Raw genomic sequence first — 14,709 nt, 5'->3', positions numbered from 1 at the left:
TATAAATTAATTGATGGATAATAAACGTCAGAAATCCGAAGCTATTTATCACTTAAATATGTTATAAATGCTATAATTTTAATTTAACTACTATTTTGTATTTTTTTAATTAATTACTAGACAAGTAATCCACTCCGCAAGAAAATCCCTGGAAATCTGAAGATCAACAATCTAAGAGTGAATGTGTAACGGTGAGAAGAAATTAAAAAAAAAAAATTAAAATCTTTTATTTCAAAATTCTGGAAAGTGGATAACAAGATTTTTCAAAAGGGCAATTGTGCAGTAACTCGCTTAGCCTGTCGTTCTCTCTTTTCTCTCTCTAAATATAGACTTACAGGGAGTATAAATAAATTTATCCTTAAGTTCAAAAAATCCATTACTGGAAATATTATTGTCTTTTCGGATACCAATATTTATACGATATTATAATAAGTTTATTTATTAAGATTTTAATACAACAAATTAGTGAAGTTGCGATACAATTAAAAATTACAATAGATATGTTAATTACTAATGTTTCTTAAGATCGCCTGACTTGATCATGCAATTTTTTTCCTGTTATAATGAAAGACCTTCTCGGTAAAACTTTAGTTTACTAACAAACCATTCTCGAAAGAACACCATGCGGCATATAACCGTAGCTATTGTTATTTATTTAAATATAATATTAACAAGTGGAAATGTGACATCTTCTACAAAAAATGGTGACCTAACAACAAGTATACCTTTGGAAAATCGCGCGCAAAATGTGTCAAATATTAAACCCAGTGAAAAGAAAAAGGAATCAATGAAAACGTTCAATTTGAACGATAGTCCTGTTTATCTCGATGATGTGCTATTCATTTTGAAGAATCAAAATTGGACTGAAGAGGAACAGCCTTGCTTACGTACGACGCTGCTGCTCTTACACAATCTTCAAAATTTTACTTTATGGGCTGTCTGGAGTAAGTTTTATTTTAAAAAAAATTAAATGATGTTGCGTGATAATGAAATAGTTTAATTAATTTTCGAATCTATAATATTGACTTGTTTCCGAAATAACGATAAATACCGGAACAGAATCAGTGAACATTATTATAGTAATAGCTTCATAATTAACAATCACGACGTAATAGTGAGAACCTACATCAATAAATTGTGTGTTAAATAGATTCTATATTTACCTTTTGTTATTAAGCAGTAATTTTTTTAATTCTCATATATTTAATATTTCTACAATATTAAAGTGTCTAAAATACGAGTTACCTATTTACTAATGCTTAATACAGACTGGGATGCGATATCATCAGAACCTCAGGGTCTTCTTTTTGGGAGTAGATTCCATTTGGGAAATTTTGACGAGTGTACAAGCGCACCTTGGTACAAAACACAACCAGAACTTCGGACTCAATACTGCTTAGCTGATATCGTTCTGGAGAGAACTGATAAACTTGTAAAGAAACGAATATTTGACCCATATGATCCATATCAGTCTGCTTTAAATCTTCTCGAAGTGAGTACAAATTTTTATTTGTATTTGTTTACTCGTAATTGTTTACTTACAAGAACATAAAATCATGTCACGTCAATAGTTTAAATTTAAAGAGGGTGAAACGGCGGATCGCAAATTTTTCTATTATATTATTGTATATGAAAACCTTCTCCGAAACGCTTTGCATCTTAAGATATAAGTTTTACGTGTATTTATTTAGTCGATTTTTCGGTTATTACAAAAAATAAGTTTCCTCATTTATTAGTATAGATAAATTTATGTCGTAAGTATCTTACGTTGTACAAATACATTAGATAATATTTACTCGGATAATAAAGTGTTATTTATGGTCATATTCTGCACATACATTAAATCCTTAAGTATGTATAAATAAATTAAAAATAGCTGCAGTACAATGTACACGTAATGATGGCAAGAATGCTGTGTATGTACATATATAGCATATATACGAGTGTATGTATGACATTTATCCGAAGTTAGCGGCTATTTTCAAAGACTAACCAATTGAACAGAAATATAATATAGATAATTCTCACATTATAAATAAAGTAAAATTTAAGGTCCTAACTATACAAATATAAAAATTGAAGTGTCTGTCTTTGATTTCAAAATAAGTGCTTCTTTTTAAGTTTAAAATGTCCATTTGCGAGTTTCTAAAACCGAAACAGTTCTTTATTTATCAGATACAATATCTGTTACCTAATTGAAATATTTAATTTGCGTAATGCAAATATTGTGCACGTTAAAATGAGAGATATTGAAGAATTATCGTCACAAGCTGAATTCCACGCCGACAAAGCTGCGGATTTAATTAGATAATATGTTTGTGTATACAAATGGGCGCGAAAACATAGGTGTAATCTCTATTCTCAGTCATAATCCGAGAGGAGTTCAAATCTGACACAAACGGAACGGAAATAGTTCAAGCGCAGGACCTTTAAGGTCTTTACGTGCTTTTCAAAGCATGCAGACATACTTACAATTCAAAGACTCCTGGCTGCTACTCACAATTTTCAAAAGAAAAACTCAATAACTTTTTATTGGCCGGACCCGGGGTTTGAACCCATCCAGGGTCGGGATCGGCATTTGCAGCCTTATAAGCTAGCCACTATAAAATATATATAAGATAAGAGAATAAATCGGATTTTTACAATCTATTTTATATTATTTAGAATGTATTAAACCTCTTATAATATTATTTGTTAGTGGAGATTAAAATATTTTCATGTTTTCAATTTTAGTACCGATCCGTGTTCCGTCGGCCATTGAACGAGCTAACTTGGGGAGTATGTGTGCCCGCAGTGTGCCAACCTAAATCTGTGGAGAGATTGATGGGGATTCTCCTCGCACACAGCCACCTCGGTACAGCAGGGCTGCGACCGCGCATCTCCGTCACGGAACCATGTCAGAAAATTGATGAACCCCTAGCGTTTGACGCATTGTTTTATGCTTTTATGTATGTTTAAAAAAAAAGTCTTATAAAAATTATTAGCAATTAATAATGCATATAAAGAATACATAAAAATATAGCATTATTAATGACTAATATTGTAAAAATGTAATAATTTATTGGTGGTAGGGCTTTGTGCAAGCTCGTCTGGGTAGGTACCACCCACTTATCGGATATTCTACCGCAAAACAGCAGCACTTGGTATTGTTGTGTTCCGGTTTGAATGATGAGTGCGCCAGTGTAATTACAGACACAAGGAACATAACATCTAAGGTTGGTGGCGCATTGGCGATGTAAGCGATGGTTAACATTTTTTACAATGTCAATGTCTATGGACGTTGGTGACCACTTACCGTCAGATGGCCCATTTGCCAGATCCTATGCTACATATATGCTAAGATATGCTACATATTTCATAAAAAAACACATATGAAAACCGAAAATCCATGTCGGCTTGGCAAATTTGCAACTATATATAGAAAATAACATAAAAATCACTCACATTGTAAAACAACTTATGTATAATTTTATTATATAAATATTTAAATTTCAGAGGAGTGATGGGATCTTTAACAATTTTGGTACTGGCATGTACGTTTATAAAGCATAAGAAAAAGGATTTTAATTATGATAAAATTCGTAAGTTATTTGTATTATTAATTTATCATATTTTCATTATTATAATTTTGTACTCGTAAAAACCGGACTTAGTCAATAATTATGCGCTTTTTTTTTGTCTACTTAGTCACTGTTAGATAATTATATGACATATTAATGTTTTGAATATAATTGTCGCTTTTTTTATTCTTTAAATGTCACGGCTTCAAAAATCAAATTCTATTCATTGTGTATAATTATGCTTTAATAAATTATTTTAACTTTTTAGAAGACAACATAATTATTGCGTTTGATATAAAAACAAATGCGACGAATTTGTTAAAAATATCTGGGGATGGCCTTGAAGTATTATATGGTATTAAGTTTCTCACGATGTGTGTGATCGTCTCAGCACACCAATACGGTATATTCAATGGAGGTCCGGTGAGCAATGGCTCGAAAATGGACGAGGTAAATCCAAAAACACACATTTTTTGGATGCTTTGGTATATTATTTATTCTTAAACATATTATATGACGTCATTAAATATTTTTTTTAAATGTCCAATGTTATAACACGAATTTCTTGACGGTTCTTCTCGGTAATTTTAAACTTTTCTTGTAAAATGACAATTCAAAAGTGTTTTTACTCGGCTATATTAACAAGACTCAGAAACCAACTAACAAAACGCAAATATGTTTGCCTTTTATTCTTACAGTCAGTAAAAACACAAATTGTGTTTGATTTTCTGACAGCCTTATTTAATAACGTTGGCTGTTTAGTTAAACACTTATTACTCTCTTTCTGTTATTATTGATTTAACACTCGAAAGAAGAAGATATAGCATTGTTTAACTAACCACCCGCTTAACAATGTTTATAAGTTAGGCTGTAATTTTCCTTTGCATTTGAAGTAACATCCATATAAGTAATGTGAATTGATTAAGAGCATTTAAGCATATTTTATTTTAGAAAATTCAATTATAATTTCAGGACGTCCTAACCATACTAGGTATGATGTTTCTGCACGAAGATATCGTAGTAGACTCTTTCTTTTTGCTGTCCGGTTTCCTTGTGGCCACCGTACTTATAAAAACGAAGAAACTACCCAATCTATTATTTCTTTTTATAAAGAGATACGTCAGGTATAAATTAATTTTAAATTACATTAGTTAATTAAAACATTTATAATAATTTTAAAATGTCAGAGACCTTAAAATTTGATAACGTATTATTCTTATTTATATAACATAGTATTCTTTTTAATATTATCTGTCTGTCTGCATATAAAACGCAGCGTTAGCTGAGAAAAAATATCTTGAATTTCATAACGAACTCTCTGGTACTGGTGAGCATGATATGTAATGGATAATTCCATTACCTATCATACTCTTTAAAAATATTTAATTTTCCAAAAGATACAAAATCGAAATCAGTGACAAATGAGCTAATATAAAGTATTGCGAATCAATAACAAAAAATCGAACACTTCTAAACAAAAATTTAATTCAAGAGTCTTGCGAAATGGTGATCAGATTATGATCTTCAATATCTGGGTTGGTACTTACAATGCACTTGCTATAATAAGGGTCTTAACTAAAAACATTGAAATAAAACAAGCGGCAGTACAGAAACGTGGTGATATTAGTTGCAAAACATTATCACTTAGAGAGAACGTTTTTGCCAACAAATGGGGTCCTACTGTCTGTCACTTACTAACGATGAAGGCATATAACGTTAGCAAAAGTTCGAGTTTCTATCTTTTAAATTTATTGTGTTATTCTACAACAGGTTAGTGGTTGCATATGCCGTAGTTGTATTTTACGTCTGCGCGGTATTTCCGTATACTGGTTCCGGTCCCCTGTGGCACAGGGCCATAGCGGCTGACACGGAGCCATGCAGGAAGAACTGGTGGCTCAGTCTTCTCATGCTGAGCAACTATATAGATAGCCAAAACATAGCAAGTGATTTTCAAGACTTTTATATATAAATATTCCGGTCATATTTCATCACTATTATACTATATACTAAAACTCGAAGTTTTAGTGATTAATATTATATTCACTAAGTATACATAATTATTGAAATTTAAAAAAAGGCCTCCTTTAAAGTTATGTGCGACATTAACATTAATTTTAGTATCAGTTATTTAAGTATTTATAAAATTAAAGTAAACATATTTCCTTCAACAATTTAAAATATAGATTAATTGAATTGCCTTCAACTTCAACTTAAACATATGAAAAACTATCATAACTGTATCAAAATGAATAGATTTGTGTAGTCTTTTGAAACTCTATTACGGATTGAAGAAAGGGGGGGGGGGCGAAGCGATATAACGCGGATTCACTCCCTACAATCATTACGCGTCCCTCAATATATAGGCGTATATATTGAGGGAACTGAAACTCGCCAACTAAGCGCCTCCTCGATGGCACATGATACAATTTAATGTAATTATTTTTGGTATATTCTAAAGACAATAATTTTCATTTTGTTCAACAGTGCCTCGTCGTCAGCTGGTACATTCCTTGCGATTTCCACTTTTTTATTTTAACGGTGACATTGTACTGGTTCTACAAGAAATACCCTTTAGCTGGTAAAATACTAACGAGCGTTGTCACAATAGCTGCAATCCTCGCACCAGGGATCATCAACTACATCTACAAACTACCGGCGATACAATTATTTACTTATGAGTAAGTTCAATAGGACATCTCGAAATTTCGGTCACCTTCAATTTCATAATATTTTATATGAAATTGTTAATTATGAATTTTAAGTATTCCTATATTTTGAATATTAAGTTACATTACGCTAATAATGTATCCTTAGCTTGTCAGAAAGCAAAAACTTTCTATCGTCATTCGTTTTCTTATTCCATTTATGTGTGTCTTATAAATGTCTTACATATAATACATCTTCATTTTTCTTCCATTCTTCTCTATCTCCAGGTTTTCTTGTCAATTGTCTCTGTCCATCATTTTTTTTCACTCTTAAAATATGACTCAACCCTCAAGCTATTTCCTTTCAACTTTTCTATCACAAAAGTTACTGTAAAAATTATTCTTACTTACTCATTTTTTATAAAAAAGAAAAATTTTATTCGTTAGCTTGTTTTCCTTTATTTACTTCAATTCATGTTCTTGTAGGTTGTCTTAAAACAAATTAGTGCACTTGAGATATTCTTGTTAAATAAAACAAATTTACATTCTAGCAACATCGTTATTTATTTTTCGCTAGCTCTCATCCAATTTGTTTGAGGTCAAGCCAGTGTGCCACTGCATGAAAAAGAAATTTAATTTTAAAGTCCAGTAAACTTAAACGTACTAATACGTAAAAGAAGTATATGTAAAAACATTATTTCAATTTCACATTTCAAAAACTTTATTTATTAAAAGAGCATTCTAGATTTAAGATAATCAAAAGTCTTAGAATAATTATAATAAATCTCTATATACTGCTAAGTGGGTTTGGTTTCCACGCGGACGATCATGCGCTACGACAGATATAAGATCGTCTTTTATTTAAATGAAAAATAAATATGGACGACAGTTACATTTCTTAGTTAGTTTAATAGTTCGAAGTATCTTAATAATTAAATAGGCAATGAGTATTACCACTTCTTAATACTTTATTTTTGTTTTATATAACTTCACACTTTAACAAATTCTTTTACTAAAACTTTTAAGAAAGCATCGCTTAGAAAAATGATTTGATAATACAGATTTATCATATAAAAATTATTTATATTAAGAACCTACATATATATGTACAGACAAATATAAAAATAATGTCTATACAAACTATAATCGCAATAAAATAATGGTAAAAATGCTACGAGCATTTCTGCATCGAATAACAATTCGATTGAGTACATAAAAATCAAAATCACCATTCAAGTAAATCGTAATTTTACAGAATTAAATCGATGGCATCATAACATTCATAAACGCAAAATGCTATTAATGAAAATATATGAAAAGCTTATTTTGGTCATATTAATTTTATTTGTTACTAGCGAACCGGGGCGGGCCGGGCCGCCCCGACTTCGTCCGGATTGAACAATCTATCTTAGTAGATATTTTATAGGAATTTTTTTGTAACTTTGAGTCACATTTATTTATTTATTTAATCAAGGAAGACAAACAGTTATAACATGTACAAAAAATATTTATCACATTAACAAAACATCATACACCAATTAAGTCTTCACAAATAATTAAATCAAAATACATAACAGAATTATAAAAAAATAAAAATTAAAATTAAAGATTATTTAAAATTTTATATATTTAAATAAATAAATAAACTTTGAGTCACATTATTCCATTTTTCGTACAAAATACAGCCTATGTTACTCGCTGATAGTGAACCATTACAAACATATAAAAATCAAACATATCTACACTAATATTGACCTGATAACAATGTTTAATACTTGTATAATTATAGCGTGGGAAAAACACCTTTTAAATATTATGACAATAATGGAAAATTCTAATCTTCTTAGCACATTGTTAACGCTTGAATCAATCCAATTATTCGCTACACCACCATTACACATAAATTCATTGCTTCACGATTAGCTATTATTATTCATAAGCCAGATTATAAAAATTCCACATTATAATTATCATAACCTTACCCAGGTTATGATAATTATAAATCTTTTGCTATTTTGCATAATTAACATCACTTTGCTTCTTTAATAACTTATGTAAAATAAAATTATACCTCATTACTAACACGATATTTAATTATTGCTTGGTATAAAATTGAAATATAAAACAGTGTCGAATTGTATGTACAATTACAAAAATAAATAAAAAATTTGTAATCTATATTAATGAATGAGGAGACGTTTTGTGTGCAATACTTAACTGTAAAAATTTGCCACACGTGAATATACCAATCGGCATTGGAGCATCATAGTGGTATACCCCCTAAAATTTTCTCGTCAAAAGGAGACGTAACTTTGCAAAGCAATGGGATATTCACAAGATGTACGTTACGTCACTGTCACACGTTACGTTTTACTTGTTAATAAGCCAGCAAAGAATAATGTGTGTCTGAAAATGTCATTTTTAATAGTTAAGTTGATTACATTTCGAATTATATGTCTCCTTTTATACAGTTTCATAACAAACCCTCGAGGACCATTGCAGTTCCACATGACGTATATCAAGAGCCACACGCGATACGCTGCGTATCTAATCGGCTTCTTCAGTGGGTACCTGTATATCTACTGCGCAGCTTCCGAAAACTTCAATAAGATATCCAAAGTACGTCAAACTAATTTTATGTCATTTATTTTATTTAATATATACAATGCATCACAAAAAATACTGAGAGCCGAGTGGCCCAGTGGCTAGGATACATAATATATCCGACCGAAGATTTCGAGTTCCATCCCGGGAAAAAACCACTGAATTTTCATGTACTTAATTTGTGTTTATAATATTTCATCTCGTGGTCGGCGGTGAAGGAAAACATCGTGAGTAAGCCTGCATGCGTAGGATGAAAATCTTCCACATGAATATTTACCGATCGGCATTGGAGCAGCGTGGAGAGGAGGCAGTAACCCAGCTGTGGGATATGTATCTAACATTTCTAATAGATATGTAACTTTAAGCTGTTGCATTTTCAGAAATGGTCAATCCTTGGCGCCTGTCTGAGTATATTCACTATGGGTGTAGTGATGTTTACTGGTCCCATGTTCCTGTGGCGTAGCTACGACGTTCTTGAAAGTGCTATATACGCGGCTCTCAATCGACCGGTGTGGGCCAGCAGTGTAGCTTTGCTCGTTATGTGCTTGTCACTCGGACGCGTTCGTAAGTAATAAATAGCAAATTATGTACAAAATTATTTTTCCTAACTGAATAATCTTTGACATATCTTCTAATACGTAAAACATTTAAAACGGTAATGTTAAATAATTTTTTTTTTATTTTTAAATTCTTCTGATTCGGAAGCTTCAAAATTAAAATTTAATTTTCAGCTCTCATCAAGGCCTTCCTGAGCTGGTACCCGTGGGTGCCGCTAAGCCGCCTCTCGTATGGCCTCTACCTAATTCACACCGTGTTCATAGCTCGCAATGTATATGTCACTCGAAATCCACAACATCACGACTATATTAACATAGTGAGTATTTTATCCATCTATAATTTTTATATGTACATCTATTATGTTTCTTGGTATGCGACATTTAGTTAAATCCGGATAAATTCCTTAAAGTGACAGAACTATATATCAGAAAGTATGGAAAAGTAATAAAAAAATATTTAAATGACTTTTACATGAATGTAAAAATGTAATTTAAATTTTCAAAAAATGTGTACCACTAAACATTAATACTTTGTATTTATTATTTCGTTATGTAGAATGAAGAAGCCGTAGAATGTAATTATTTTTTTTTTTTATATGCCCCGGGATGGCAAATGACTCTACTCCACCTGATGGTAAGTGGTAGTAGAGTCCAAACGCGACGACGGCCAGTACAGTCGGGAAGAATGTTCTGTACTAGCCGTCCCGGCCTTGCCGGCCCGCAGGATGCCTCTTCACGCCTCGTTTAAAGGAACCCGGGTTGTAAGAGGAGGGGAACACGTGAGCTGGTAAGGAATTCCATTTTTTGGTAGTGCGACAAAGAAAGGAGTTGCCAAATTTCTTTGTGCGCGATGGAATTGATGTCACAGTTAGGCGGTGACATCGAAAACCAGCTCGCGTGGACTTAAGAAGGAAGGGGGAAGCAGGAATTAGAGAGAATAATTCCTCAGAGCACTCGCCGTGATACAGTCGATAGAAAGCGCTCAGTGCTGCTATCTCGCGACGCAATTGTAAAGCTTCAAGGGTGTTTGTGACCTTTACGTCGCCAATAATGCGTACTGCACTAATAATTAAAGGAATAAATGACAAAATATTTTAGATCTTGTTTGGTATATGTCGGCGACTCGCCAGAGTTCTCCCCAGGATCCATGATAATAAAAAAAGACAATAAAGATGAACTTAATTATATTTTTGATCAACTACTTAATACGACAATCGTCGAAAGAATGCCAGCCTTGGCCTACTTTTCAACTAACTAAATTACGACATGATTCTTTTTATCAATAAATATACTATATTTACTTTTTTACAAATATAATTAATATTAAAGGTTTATAATTATACAAACAATATGAAATTATTTTTAAACTTAATTAAAAGTTGAAATTATAATATATTTTAATTAGCTTAATTATTTATTACTAACTATAATAAAAAACATGTACCGGAAATATCGAGTTTACACAGTCGTGACAAAAATGTTAGTGGCTTGCTTAATTCATTCTGCATACCAAAATTATTTTATCAAGCTAGTTAACCTCGGTATTATTTAAAAAAGATTATGATTATATAATTTATTAATCCACATTTTATTTACTTTCTAGCGAAAAGTTGTTAATAATATTTCCTGTGTTATTTAAGTTCCGAATTAGATGGCGCTTTACAGATATAAAGTTTTGATTTGGTTTATTACTAAAAATAAAACCAGATAGCAGCACAGTCCAGCGCCCATAGATATAAAGTTTTGATTTGGTTTATTACTTACAATGAAACCAAATGGCAGCACGGTCCAGCGCCCATATATTCATAGTGACTTGTAAATTGCAGTACCAGCGACTGAGGGCTACGGTTATTCTAATATATTAAAAAAAAAAACTTAGAATTAATAAATGCAATTTGTTATATGTATTCAATGCCATAAGCATTTTAATCTTTAATTAATAACTGCTGGGCTTAGGTCCCCTCTACTTATGAAGAGAAGTTTGAAGTTTATCGTACCATGCTGCTCCAATTCGGAATCGATACACATGTGTCAGGTTATCATCCAAAACATGTAGGTTTTTTCACGATATTTAGCCAGAGATGAATTATAAACACATATTAAGCACAAGAAAATTCAGAGGTACTTGACCGGAATACAGACAAACAATTTTTTCAGATGACATACTGTCTTGGTATCATTTGTGAAGGATGTCTGGCGGCGTTGCTTATTTGGCTCATTGTTGAAGCTCCCATAAACAACCTTCTTAACATTATCTTCAAATTCAGGTAACTGCTATTTAGACTTTATATTAAAATTTCAATTATTTTGTATTAAAAACTTTATTTAGAAAAACGTCGAACAAGGTAATAAGTGCATACTGCCAATTAAAGATCACATTCAAATAGAAAACGAATATCAATCAATCAACAGCCAATCGTTGTCCACTGCTGAACATAGGCCTCTCCCAAGGTGCGCCAAAGCTTCCTGTCCTCCGCCTTCCGCATCCAGTTGGTGCCCGCCACCTTCTTAAGGTCGTCGGTCCGCCTGGCTGGAGGGCGAAACGAATAACTTAATTTAAATTAAAAAAAAATACGTATTTTCATTAAAAAATTTGTAACTTATCGTTAAAAAGATTAATTATTAAACCGGTCTGTTATTTTTCCACTACACTTACAGGTTTATCTTAAACCAAATTCAAAATAAACTTTATTGCAATTGACTCTTGCGTGCACTTTTAAAATTACATTATACAATATAAAATTAAACGTGAAGACCGTACATTTTAATACATTAAAACCATCATTATAGTCTTATACCTTAAATGAAACTTACTGAATATTAATTTTACACAACTTTCAATAATTCGCCTTAAAGTTAAGTTTTTTTTAAATAAAGTAGCAAATACAAAATGTCTGAAGGATTCAATTATAGATTATTTTTCATGAATGAAATAATGGTTCTATTATGCAACATTATGCAATTTTGAAAAACGTCTCGTCTAAATGTTTAGATTATAAACGTTATATAATTTCAAATGTTTCAGCAATAATAGGGAAAAAGAAACTAATATAGAAAGACATTCATCTACAAATGGCGGAAATGATAAGACAACAAACTGTGGTTACCTACAGGAAAATATCCCTACATCTGTACAGATTATTTCTTCAAAGATATAACATTATAAATATATTTGATATAAACTGTTTATATGTATAACAATTAAACAGAAAAACTTATTTCAACGTGTAATAAATGCCATTAGAACCAAAAATTGTGTCCACAATTTTAAAACAATAAAAGTGATTAAAGTTCACTTGCAAACACGAACAGATAAACTATTATAAAAACTAAAAAAGGCGCAGATAGTAGTAGCAGTAAAAATGAGAAAAATGATATTTTTCGATTGATATTGACATGGGACCGGCTCGACGACTCTCGAGACTCATTCGACGACATTCGAATTAAGAACTGAAAAAGCCGAAAGCTGATTTTTTAAGAAAAAAAATATGTTTAGCCATTAATATTAAATGCATAATAATATTTAAATGTATTTCATAGTTTTTTATTCCTCACCTTTGGGAAGTTAGTCGTGTGACCTCATGGGTCGCACCTAGACCACTTTTTAATTATTTTGTTATTAGCGTGTATACGTTAGGGAACGCCTGAACGGTGCCCCGATATGGGTCGACGCGCTCACTGTTCACAACCGGGCCCTCCTGTGGAAGCCGCAGAGGGTCATAGCGGTGAGGGCGATAAGAGGGTATCGTACGGTGTCTTGGACAGCGGCGACGCTCCTCGCGGGCGATCCACCTTGAGAACTCCAGGCAAAGATGCTCGCAGAGGTGTACCGCTTCCGGGCCGAGGTGAGAGACTGCGACGACCGTTCAGGGTCGGCGGAAGTCGGGCGGATCAGGGCTCTAGCCCAGCAAGCCCTGATAGCCTGATGGGAGGAGGACCTGGGGTCCCCCACTGTGGGCCTAGTGATAGAGGAGGTGGTACGACCCAGCGACTCAAGTGCGGACAGTTATCCAATGTTATGCAATGTTTCTCAAGTACGCCTGCAATATTGTATTTAGCTTTTCGTCTTAATATGAAAATTGCTATTATATACTTGAAGTGTTCATAAGAATTATTCACCGTTTTTATATTCCATTTTTTTTTCGATATAATAAAGTGAACTATACTTATAATAAAAAAACGCACTAGTCGACATAAGCTCCAATCGTTCTTTCTATTGGAATATAAATATATATATATATATATATATATATATATATATATATATATATATATATATATATATATATATATATATATATATATATATATATATTCCAATAGAAAGAACGATATTCGATAGAAATATCTATCGAATATTTAGATAAAAATATGATTTGTATAATTTACTAAATAAGAATTAAACGAATGATAATACTTGAATGTATATAGGTAGGAATTTAAAATAGTATATAATAGCGCCATCTATTTTTGACAAGTAGAACTACTAAGGTAAAATGTTTTAAAAGTCACTTCAAAGACAACTCTGCTTTTGTTCTTTGTTTTCACAGATGGCGTTGATATTGAATTAATATTAAAATTTAAATAACTTAAAATGGTTTCATTTGAATTATTTTAGTTTAAGATGGTGATATTAAGTCAAGTTTTGAACTTATTGTTAAATAAAATCATAAATATATACACCAGCAATGTTTAAATTCAAATATTATTCAAAATATTTAATTTCATGTATATATATTAAACGACCTGATTGAATTACCCACATCAGCAACCAAATGAGTTTGCAAATTAGTTTACCTACGTGCATCTTGCAGGTAAATCAACAGGCATTACGTCACTTAAACGAGCCGCGTGATGTTAGAATTATTATTAGAATTTATTAAAAAAATAGTTCTTTCTGGTTGTAGGTGATTAATTTTATCTTATAGGTACAAAATTTTTTTGAATTCACTCATGGTTTTCAAGTACTTAAAAAACAAGAAAAATATTTAAACACGTTTTAAAAATCTTATATGTAATACATCTTAAGTTCTACGAAAAGATATATATATATATTAATAGTTAGGACTGTCTATTAGTAGAGTTTAATTTTTTTTCTACAATGGCAACGTTAATTTATTTTATATAATTTTAGAATTTAGTATAAATTAATATTATATCTTATATTATTGATAGCAAAACAATTGTGTAAGATGCAAGTTTGTGATGTTTCATTGTACAGTGTATTATATTAGAGCATGGCGTAAGTGAAAAGAGTATGGCTATAATATGTGGAGATGGAAGCTAGCAATGTTAAATATTAAACATGCTAGGAATCTGTATCCAGCGTCCAGCGGAGCGCGA

The 14,709-nt window shown here is 31.6% G+C and overlaps 1 protein-coding gene across 1 annotated transcript; it reads left to right on the top strand.

The window, feature by feature from the left end:
- Positions 1–365: 365 nt before the first annotated feature.
- LOC126775948 (nose resistant to fluoxetine protein 6-like) lies at positions 366–13,551 on the top strand. The gene is made up of 13 exons (XM_050498166.1): positions 366–944; positions 1,269–1,492; positions 2,734–2,948; positions 3,496–3,581; positions 3,829–4,010; positions 4,533–4,684; positions 5,331–5,499; positions 6,045–6,238; positions 8,677–8,824; positions 9,190–9,373; positions 9,541–9,683; positions 11,524–11,633; positions 12,392–13,551. The coding sequence occupies exons 1-13, from the start codon at positions 623–625 to the stop codon at positions 12,522–12,524; spliced, it is 2,262 nt and encodes a 753-aa protein (XP_050354123.1). The 5' UTR covers positions 366–622; the 3' UTR covers positions 12,525–13,551.
- Positions 13,552–14,709: the final 1,158 nt, after the last annotated feature.

Source organism: Nymphalis io, chromosome 19 (genome assembly GCF_905147045.1).
Source record: "Nymphalis io chromosome 19, ilAglIoxx1.1, whole genome shotgun sequence".
In the NCBI taxonomy this organism is placed as follows: Eukaryota; Metazoa; Arthropoda; class Insecta; order Lepidoptera; family Nymphalidae; genus Nymphalis; species Nymphalis io.
The sequence above is the reverse complement of the archived record's forward strand: the minus strand, read 5'-3'. Positions and strand labels throughout refer to the sequence as shown.

Bases quoted from the DNA above. Each gene is read 5' to 3' on its own strand.
- LOC126775948 (XM_050498166.1), top strand. From the start codon at position 623: ATGCGGCATATAACCGTAGCTATTGTTATTTATTTAAATATAATATTA. The intron at 4,685-5,330 runs GTATAAATTAAT...ATTCTACAACAG, and splicing joins TTTATAAAGAGATACGTCAG to GTTAGTGGTTGCATATGCCG. The intron at 11,634-12,391 runs GTAACTGCTATT...CAAATGTTTCAG, and splicing joins AACATTATCTTCAAATTCAG to CAATAATAGGGAAAAAGAAA.